Source organism: Meriones unguiculatus, chromosome 8 (assembly GCF_030254825.1).
Source record: "Meriones unguiculatus strain TT.TT164.6M chromosome 8, Bangor_MerUng_6.1, whole genome shotgun sequence".
Taxonomy (NCBI): Eukaryota; Metazoa; Chordata; class Mammalia; order Rodentia; family Muridae; genus Meriones; species Meriones unguiculatus.
The window spans coordinates 65,739,981-65,749,582 of record NC_083356.1 but is presented as its reverse complement, the minus strand read 5'-3'; the positions used below and the strand labels follow the sequence as shown (position 1 = coordinate 65,749,582).

At 56.8% G+C, this 9,602-nt stretch overlaps 2 protein-coding genes across 4 annotated transcripts; both read right to left on the bottom strand.

The window, feature by feature from the left end:
* Positions 1-332: 332 nt before the first annotated feature.
* On the bottom strand, positions 333-1,790 carry Phpt1 (phosphohistidine phosphatase 1). Its single transcript, XM_021651091.2, has 3 exons — positions 1,544-1,790; positions 1,042-1,166; positions 333-592 (listed from the first exon to the last, which is right to left on the bottom strand). Exons 1-3 carry the CDS (start codon positions 1,698-1,700, stop codon positions 500-502), a joined length of 375 nt encoding a protein of 124 aa, XP_021506766.1. The 5' UTR covers positions 1,701-1,790; the 3' UTR covers positions 333-499.
* A 441-nt stretch (positions 1,791-2,231) lies between these two features.
* On the bottom strand, positions 2,232-9,575 carry Ajm1 (apical junction component 1 homolog). 3 transcript variants are annotated; one of them, XM_060389589.1, is made up of 3 exons: positions 8,330-9,575; positions 6,803-6,941; positions 2,232-6,718 (listed from the first exon to the last, which is right to left on the bottom strand). In XM_060389589.1, the coding sequence occupies exon 3, from the start codon at positions 6,657-6,659 to the stop codon at positions 3,756-3,758; it is 2,904 nt and encodes a 967-aa protein (XP_060245572.1). In that variant the 5' UTR covers positions 6,660-6,718; positions 6,803-6,941; positions 8,330-9,575; the 3' UTR covers positions 2,232-3,755. The 3 variants fall into 3 exon arrangements, with proteins under 3 accessions (XP_060245572.1, XP_021506827.1, XP_021506828.1); XM_021651152.2 differs by having other exon boundaries at positions 6,803-6,889; XM_021651153.2 differs by having other exon boundaries at positions 6,803-6,886.
* Positions 9,576-9,602: the final 27 nt, after the last annotated feature.

Below are 9,602 nucleotides of genomic sequence, written 5' to 3'. Positions count from 1 at the left end.
TCAGCTGGCCAGGAGAGTGGTTGCCAGGACCCTTTCCTGCTGGGACTCCTGAATGAACTCCTGAATGGAAGGCACCACTTGTGGCCACCCCAGGCCATGGGTGGCCAGGAACTGACTTCTTGTGCAAGGCCTTGTGGGGCCTCCTTCCAGATGTCCTTGGGGATAGCAGCTTCATGGAGGGGCAATCAGGCCATAAATGACAGCAATGTAGGGGCCCCTTATCTGAACTTAAGGGGCTGAGTATGCACCAATAGCCTCCAGGGGCCCCTAAGCTGAGTCGGTATTTTTAGTGGCAACCCAAAGGTAGAGAAGCCAAGACACAAGTCAGGGACTTGCAGATATATCAATGGTTTTAATTCCTATGGACCATGTCGGTCTGGCTTCTAAGGCCTGGCAGGTGGTATGTTGCCCAAGGTACAAAAGGAAAGCACAGGGCCAGCCCCTCAAGATAGAACAGAGCAAGAGCAGAGTCCTGAGTTAGTTGCTGGGGGTCAGGGCCTCAGTAGCCATCATCAGCCCAGGTGACCTCATATTCAGGGTACTTGGCTTTGATCTTCTCCGTTGAAACAGAATGCTGGGCACGACCATAACCCTAGAGAGAAGATGACCACTAGTCTGCTAGTCTTTTGCTTTGGGAGTCCACCCAGAAGCCACAGGAATAGCATGCACAGGGAGAGTAACCAAACTCAACCATCCTAACCATGCTGGAAACAGGATGGTGGCTGAAGGGCTCTATGCTGGGTAGTCTTTATGAAAAGAGATGTTGATGGTCAGGGCTGTGAGTCTGACTCCAGCCCTGACTGCCCCAAGGACCCCCAAAGAGCCAGCACACAGAACTATCAAGGCAAAGGGGGGGGGGAGCCCAAGACAGCTGGCTTCCAACCACCTATGTGGAGAACAGAACGCCAGATCCCTTAAGTCAGGGTTCTCTGTGTCTCCAACTTTCAGAGTCCCAGAGGTGGCCTGAGTGGCAGGTCAGGGGGTCAGGTTCACAAGGGTGAGCTCTGCAGTCTGGACTGAGACCTGGGGACTGGAGCTCACCATAGAGTAGCCATACACGTGTATCTTCCTGTCCTGGCTCTGATGGGAGATGCGACCGCCACCCAGGCATTCACAGTCATAGCCTTTCTTTTGCAGCTCGCTTGACACTTTGTCATAGATGTCCGCTGGGATGGGGAGAGTGGCCTCAGAATATGCCCTAGTCGCCCTTGTTGGCCCCATTATAGACTCTAGGGCTGGTTATGGGGTCAGAAGTTCCAGGTCTTAGTGGTCTTTTTCCCAGTGGACGTGAGCCCTTTCCCCACTGGTACAAAGATGAAGGGGAGGAAGACGGTATTTTCGAAGTGGGACAGGGGATTTTAAAAAGCCCGATCGCGACACTCCTTTCTGCCTAAACCTCTTTTCTAGGTCAGCCTGGGTAGATGTTAGTACAAGGTATGGTACATTAGCACTCACAGCCCTGTCTGTCACTAGCAACTGCTAGGCTCAGGCCCCGCCCCTAGCCTTCGTTCCGCCCCCACAGACGCAGAGGCCCCGCCCTCACCGTGGTACTCAGCCCATTTGTAGCCACGCACGATTTCCTTGCACTTCTTTGTCGGATCACCGGAAGGCGGTGTTAAGTGGACTCGAATCAGCACGTACTTGAAGACGCCATCTGAATCGATGTCCACATCAGGAATATGAGCAAGGTCCGCCGCCATGTTTCTCAAAGCGCTCGACCTCTGGGCTCCACAGCCCCTTTCCCAACTTCACTGAGGCCTATGCGAGCGGGAGGCGGGCCCCTTGGTAGTCGCGGCCAATCCCGTGAGGGGATGCTTCCCGAGGCCCAGAACCTCAGCCAGTTGTACCTCCAACCTGAGGCACGGACTAGCCAATTGCAATCCGGTTCTTTGCAGCTGTGGGATCATGAGTCCCAGTTAAGGGAGCCGAGGAACAGGGAAATCCGTGTTGCTATAAGTCGAGCCATTGGAGGGAGGGCAGCGAGAGAGGATGCGAGAAGGTACCCAGGCTCCACTCCTAGGTCCTAGGGCTTCAACCCGTACACTATAAACTCGAAGTCCTCTCTTCCCCAACACCCGCAGGCCCTCCCCTGCCCAACCCCTTTACGCCCTCTGGCCTCCCCTTCCACAATCTTCTCACGTCCAAGGTTTTCTGTTGCCAAGCCCCTACTACCGAAAGCTTCCACCCAACGTTCCCCACCCCACCACTACCACCACAGAGTTAGCAGCGACTACATTCAAGTTGGATTTTACTTGGTTCGAAAGCACTCGCCCTAGGGAAATGGGCAAGTTCTTGCCAGGGGCATTCTTGCCGGCCTGCCACAGGAAGGAATGTGGAACCCCTGGGGAGGCCGGCAGGCGAGGGGGCAGCAAGTGTTGCAAGAGAGGCATCAGGGCAGGTGCTAAGACACCGGCCAAGGAGAGAGGGCTGGAGGATATGCAGCAGAGGGCAGTGTGCTTGTGCTCATCTTCGAGCACAGGGGTGTGTCTTAGGTTCTCACACTTGATCTCCCCTAGCTCCAAAGGGGATTGGGGCTTCTGGAGAGGGCTTGCTCACTTCTGATCTCAAGCCCTCTCTGGATCATACCCTCCACGAAGTTCTAAGCGTGGATCCAGGTGCACTTAGGTTGCAGGGGTCCCTGCAAGAGGCCTAGGGCTGCCTAGGACCATGCTCTTCACTACACGTCAGGCTTCGGCTTCTATCTCAGCTTGAAGCGTACCCAGGGCTAGTATGCAGCTCTTTTGTGCACAGGATCAGACTCAGGGTAGGCCTCCCAAACCATTCCTAGACCTGGTGACTCACAACTCTACACCTTTCCCCAACCAGTTCCTAATTAGGGGTAGTCCCTGTACCTTATTTGTTCCGGAGTCATTTAGCAAGTAGGTGCTGCTCTCTGTAGGATCCCCTGCTAATTCATCAGCACACACTACCCACCTCTCTGGGTTTCCATCTTCTCTGGAAGGTGGGTTTTAGGGCCATCTTGTTGGATAGGTGGTGGGGAGCTCAAATCCTCACCCAGCCATGTCTTAACTCTGGCTTGCTCAGCACCCACACTCTGCTTCCTCTGCTCAGGTTCCCCTCTGGCTGGGTGGATTGGGCCTTGGCCTGAAGACTCAGCACTATTCTACCTGGTGCTGCAAGGGTCCAGACTAAGGTGAAATATCCACTGCCTCGATAGCATAGGGGTGCATAGGGACTAGACATATGAGCCCGACACACCCTAGACACAGGAGGAGGGTTAGCGGGAGTTTTTAAAGTAAGGGCATTAGGCTTTGAACTTCTGGACTAGGAGGAAAGGGATTTAAGGTTGGAGAGCTATAGCAAGCACCCACACGTACATCAACTATTGTCCCCATGTGAAGCATGTAGTAGTAATTTTCCACTAGAAGGCAGAGCCCAGTGGTCCTCAGTCCCACCCCACCTCCCAGTGGGGAGCACCGAGGGCGAGGACCAGGCTCATGGGGAGCCCCCGCCTCCATGGCTAACTTGGGGAAAGCCCAGGATGTGGAATCTGGGCGGTTGGCTGAGAAGAGGAGGAGAAGCAGCTGGTAGGAAATGGGACAGAGGGGGCGGAGTCTCCTAGGCAAAGTTAGAGGTACAGAGTGGGTGGAGAGCAGAGAATTTGGAGAAGATGGGGGGGGGTGTTTAGGAGCGCTGAACCAGCTGGTCCAGACTTTGGGGACGGTCTGAGACTCTGGAGCAGGGCCTGAGTAGAGAAGGCAGGACTCTGGTTCAGGGACTAATGATCCCATGGCTCACATGATGTCATCCAGCAGGTTGGCGCTGGCTACCCAGTCCAGTGCACGCGGCTCAGAAGCAGCCATGATCATGCACATGAAGGGGCGGCCAGTGCGCCGATCTGTGGGATAGATGGTGGTGGGTGTGAAGCGCCGGTTAGCCTCTACGAACTCGCAGAGCTGCTCATAGACACGTGGGAACTCGTGGCGGAGGAAGACGCCGCGGAGTCGCAGCTCACGCTGGATGTGGATGAAGGCCACTTCACGGGCGCGCCGGCCAGCCTCACCCTCTTGGTCCAGGCCTGCAGTGCCTGGAGGTGGCGTCAGGATCAGCGTTTCCATATCTGGTTCTCTGCCACGCGCAGGGGGAGGACGTGTCGGGCTGCCAGCGGCCAGGGCCACCTTGGCGAACTTGCGCACGGTGGGTCCAGGGCTGCGGGGTGCAGGCCGGGCAGCGGCTCCGGGGGATGCAGCGCCAGGGCCCACGGCCACGGACACGCTAAGCAGGAAGCACTCCGCTGGCTCATAGAGCCTCCCTGCAGCCGCCAGCTCTCGTGCATAGCTACCCAGGGGCGCCGCATGTGTAGCCAGCTCGCGCAGCGACAGATAGGTGGGTGAAAGCAGCAGCCCTTCGAGGCCGAAGCGCAGGAAATTGTCGGCAGAGCCCGGGCTTGGAAAGCCCAAGAATAGCACGCCACGGCCGCGCGACAGGAATCCGACGCGTGCTATGCGGGAGAAGGCGCGATGCACTGGGCTGCTGTCGCGGCAGAACTGCAGCACATGGCGGCACACGCTTCCCACGCGGCCATACACGCAACGCGCTTTGTGGGCATCCCAGTCTTCTCGGCGGCACAGACGCGAGCAGTAGTAGGTATAGCAGCTGTGACACGATTTGAAGTAGAGACAAGCGTTGAACATGGTCTCTGTCCGCCGGCAGCGCGCGTTGGAACAGGTCATTAAATCATCCTCATCTGCGCTGGGCTCTGGGGAAGCAGCAGCTGCCTCCCCCGAGCCAGCTGGCTCTTCGGTGCTGCCCGCAGAGGCCGGTGGGGAGCGCAGTGGCGCCAGCGCATTGGCTTCTCCAGGGCCTGCAGGCCTTGAGTCCATCAGGCTGCGCAGTTGGCGGCCTAAACCGTCAGTGGCAGGCTCCGGGTCCTGGCCCGGTGACCGTGAGTCGATGACCAGGTCCGTGATGAGCTCGTCCAGCTGTTCAAGGCTGCGCTGGCGGCTGGCGGCAGGGCCTTCAGGGACCACGGGCGCAGGCTGTTGGGGTCGGCCTCCAGACAATTCCCAGTCCTTGGCAGTTGGGCGCTCCACAGAGCGCAGGTCATTGTCTGTGATGGTAATCTCTGGGGTGACGTACCAGTTGCGGCCCAGGCTCTCCCCTGCTCGGCCCTTCTCTGTCAGTGATGTCTCTGAGAGCGACAGTGCTGCATAGCGTCTGGGTGAGGTGGACAGATTCACTACAACTGGTGGACGTCTGCCTTCAGGGGATGAACCCTGCGTATCCCGAACCAGCAGGTTCTCATAGCTGCGGCCGCGTCCTAGAGGGTCTTCACGACGAGGACCAGGAACCAGGATGTTATCCCAGGATCGAGAGTAGTGGCGGCTATCCGTGGCCAGCCGCGGTGGGCTTGTGCCGCTGCCACCATGCCACGAGGCCAACAGTGGTCCAGAGGGGGGGGTAGGCGCCACCTGAAGGGTGCGGTAAGGCCTAGGACCCCAGTCAGCCCAGGCCGGGCTGCTGCGTGGGTGCGGGTATGTCTGAGCCAGTGCATTGCGTTCACGGTACCTCCCAAAGTCCTCTGTGTAGAAGGTGCGGGCGCTGGGGTGTGCCCGGGATTCTTCTGAGACATACCGGGGAACAAAAGGCACACCATAGCCTCGAGGTGTCCCCCCATAGTAGGAGCGGGAGGGGGGCTCTTGGATCGGGAAGGTGCGAACTTCTCCTGCATAGTAACTACCCACGCGCCTCGGACTGGGTCTGGGGAGTTCTTCGGAGAAGTAGGGCCTGGAACAGTAACCATCAAAGGGAAGGCGAGAGTTTGTGGTAAAGCTGCCTGCGTAGCCCTCAGGCTCCTCAGTGTAGAAAAATTGAGTGGGACCTGGAGGTGTTGTGAAAGGTTGACTTCGGTGCTCCAAGTAGTCCTGAAGCTCAGGCAGTGGTCCGTCGCAGTACAGTGTTCTAGGGTCAGTACAGTACAAGTCACTGGGGGTGGGCGTGCGTGACAGGGCCGCGTGCCTGGGCCCGGGAACTGTGAGGCCATGGAACTGTGGGGCAGTGCGAGTCCAGTGCGCCGTTTCACTAGGCGGGCAAGATCGCGAACTTCTGGCGGCATGCTGCAGCACTGCCTCATCTGGCTTGATGTCCAAACGGCAGCGGACGTGGGGGATGGATCCAGCGGGTGGTTCGGGCGGTGCACAGCGGCCTGGGGTGGCGCACAGAGGCGCAATGCGTCCCGGGCCACCCCGCTGTGGCTGGAGCTTGATGGGGTGCAGCTCATTGGCGAGAGCTCGCAGCGCAGGGTAGGAGGGCGACCCCTCCCCTCGCACAGCACGCTGGCCTTCTAGGCCTCTGCGCTGCAGTACCCGTGGTGAAGCCGGAGCGGGAGCCAGACCTTGGGGCACACGGGGCGCACTCTTGGAACGAGTGCGGCGCCGAGGCTCGCTATTTCTGGGCCGGGCACGCCGTGGTGCGGGCTCTGGAGGTGGCGGCTCTGGGTGTGTCTTCATGGTGGGCTCGTCTAGTGCCTCTAAGAAGTCAAAACTACCGCAGTGCCGCTTGTTGAAAAGCGCTGGCGCAGTAGGCCGGTCCATGGACGTTTCACATGGCTGTTGTTTGAACGTGAGCCCTGGAGCCACCACCTTGATGTCTTGGTACACGGTCGACACTAGCAAGTCTGGCGGGTCTGTACGGGTCATCTTAGAAGACGTCGCCAAGGCTGGCAGTTCCAGTCACTTGGCCTTTTGGGGATTTCGCCCTGGGAAGAGATACCGGTCAGGGCAGCCTCCTTTGCACCTGAAGCCCTTTAACCCCACCCACCCCACGTGCTGGTCCCGCTTACCTGGGGCATAGAGGATGGAGCAGCCCTGGCTGCAGGTCTTGGTCAAGGTTTCTGGTGCTTGTTCCATGTCTATGTTTGAAGTACCTGCTGGAGAAACCTCACAGTCTATGTAGCCTGTGGGGCAGATGGGCCAAGAGGCCTCCACAGAGGGAACTTCTGAGCTAAAACCTGCTAGGCATTCTCTCCCTATACTAGAGTTGGCTGGGTAGGCTTGAGTAGATCAAAGAAAGGAAGTGGTTCCAACACTACAGTTGGAATGATGCGCTTTTTGATATCCTAATTATAGCCCTCTCCCACCAGCACTACAGAGCCACCTCTCTGATAAAGCAAAGTCCCAGGTAAGTCTGTGGTCCCTGCCTGCTGACTCAGCTGGGCAGAGAACTCCTCTCCCAGCACTGCAAGTGCTCTTGCCCTTGGGACAGTCTTTTTTGACCAAGCCTAAGTCCTCTCATCTTGATGAGGTCCTAGGCAGAATGACCCCAAAGGGTCTTCTTGGGTTTCAAATCCCTCTTCCTTTTTTGTAAATCTCAGACCTCAGTTCCTTGAACAAAACCCACCAAACTTTTTGGGGCAGAGACAGCTCCAGAGCAAGCCTCTCCTCTGCATAATTGCACATGGACCCCCCAACTCCCAGTGTGTGCTTGGCATTCCTAAAGCTAGGTTTAGGCTGTAGAACCACGTGGGCCCATGTGAGCCACAAGCTCATGGTGTCCTTCCCCTGAGCTGCAAACTATTGCTGGTGTACTAAGCCAGCTAGGAGGTAGAGGGTGGGAAAGCCCCTCCCTAGGACAGAGTCTTTTTCACTCTGGCTTTGGAAAGCTCCATGGAAATGTGTGGTTGTTCATCCTTGGAGCTATGGGTTGGAAAGGATCTAGGCTAATGTTCAGATATGGGCCACCAGTGTCTGTGGTTCCTAGGGTCTGGAGCTGGCTGGAGAAAGAGGTTTTCAGAAGGCGATAACCCCACCCCCCATAAGGTGCCTACTCCCAGGACATCTGCTCCAGAATAAGCTGAGAGTGTGTTGGGGCCTGGCAGGACTTGTAGGTGGATGGGCCTTTCAGGGTCAAGTTCTATCTAGTCCAGGTTTATAATGGGCTTTCTGTTACAGGGCCTGCTTTTTGGAGTCAGGGATACTAACATACCAAGGCTTGTTCCAAGCCCAGGTTCAAGCTGACCCTATTCAGACCCCTTTCATTCTAAACTCAAAGCTAGGACAGAGTTTGGGCTAGATGACAGGGTCTGAGGCTCCGCCCCAGGAAGGTGACAGACAGCTTTGCTGGCTGCAGCTGTCAGCTGGGCAATGTGACACCCACTCCCTATGGGATGGGGGTAGGGCTTGCTTTTGTATCCTAGGTACTTTGAAGACCCTTCCCATATAGCAACCCTGCTTTGGCCTGTCCCGGAGGGAGCAGACATCAGCAAGGACCTAGTCTGCGTTGCTTGGGGGCGGGGACTCCTCATCCTTCCGTGCAGCCCCCTCCCTTGCCAACAGCTCCACATGCTGGGCCGTTGGTCTTGGCCCCTTACCTGGTTACTACTTCACGAACTGAGCCCAGGTAGGCTTCATAACCCAAGTCGGTTCCGGTGTGTACCTGGCTCCACTATATATCTATCTATATACATACATACATGCCCGGTACCGGCAGAAGCTTGGAGGCAGCAGCTCTGATCCTGGCCTGGCGGCTCAGTGCTGCCTCTAGTGGCAACCAATAGAGTGTCTCTTAAAGGAGCCGCAGAAGCAGGTCCCCCTCGCCCTCAACTGGATTGTGTAGTGAGGAGTCACATAGCATTCCCAGAGCACACGTCTTTGGGTATGAACAGGGGTGCCTTCTACCAAGAAAAGGCTGCTAGAAGGATTCCGGGCAGAGCCCTGTATGAATCCAGAAGCCTTGGCTTGGCTGCAGAGAAACTAGGTTTGGGGAAGATTCCAGAATGCACGTCTGTGGTTGGACACAGGTGGGAGATGAGCAGGTTCCTGCCACATTGGTCTCTCCTCAGGAACTGCCCTTTTCGGCTCTGAAGATGCCAAAATCTCGGCAGGTACCCAGGAGCCAGATGGCTTGCTCAGCTTGGAGTGTAGCTGCAACCGCCAATGTCCAGGATAGCCTGGGCTGTTAAGACTGCTTCCTTTGGATATGGTCTTCATGAGGTCTGCTCTTAACCTACATCCTTGTTCTACCCTGCCTGCCTCTTGCCAGAGGCACTGGGCCTTGGTAGATGTCAGACATGAGAGTAATACCTACCTTGTTGAGCACTACATCTGGCAAGATCCTGGTGCTACTGCTCATTGTGCAGTTCTGGGCTAATTTACCAAAGACTGTTCTCCACATCAGGGGTCCAAAAGCCAGGAGCCAAAGGGGCAGGTAACACTTGTCCCAAAGCAACTGTTCAGTTACCAATTGTCCTGTGTGCACATCTCCCTAGCAGAAGGGTAAGGGAACCTTACTTCCCTCCCCCACAAATTCTAAGAAGGCGCTCCCAGCCTTGGACCCCAGTAGGCGCAGTAGTATGCTCCGCCTAAATGCCTGTCTGCCTCTGAAGAGTTCTCATGGCAACGTGTCCACAGTGGGCGAGGGTGGAGAGCTGCCAGTGGGGTGGAATAATAGCTTGCAGGTGCCCCCAGACTTCCTGCAAGCAGAGAGTGGGACACAACCGTCTTCCTAGGGCACGAGATCTCAAGGTACTCTCCCTTCGATAAGTCTTCATCAGCCTGTGCGGTAAGTCCTGAACTGTGTCAAGGTCAGTTCTCTGGCTGACATGGTATGGCTAGGCACGAAGTCCTCAGATCACCTTTTGGGCC

Coding starts and splice junctions, on each gene's coding strand:
- Phpt1 (XM_021651091.2), bottom strand. CDS start 1,700: ATGGCGGCGGACCTTGCTCATATTCCTGATGTGGACATCGATTCAGAT. Junction 1,167..1,543: donor CAAATGGGCTGAGTACCACG/GTGAGGGCGGGG, acceptor TCCCCATCCCAG/CGGACATCTATGACAAAGTG. Junction 593..1,041: donor ACGTGTATGGCTACTCTATG/GTGAGCTCCAGT, acceptor TCTTCTCTCTAG/GGTTATGGTCGTGCCCAGCA.
- Ajm1 (XM_060389589.1), bottom strand. CDS start 6,659: ATGACCCGTACAGACCCGCCAGACTTGCTAGTGTCGACCGTGTACCAA.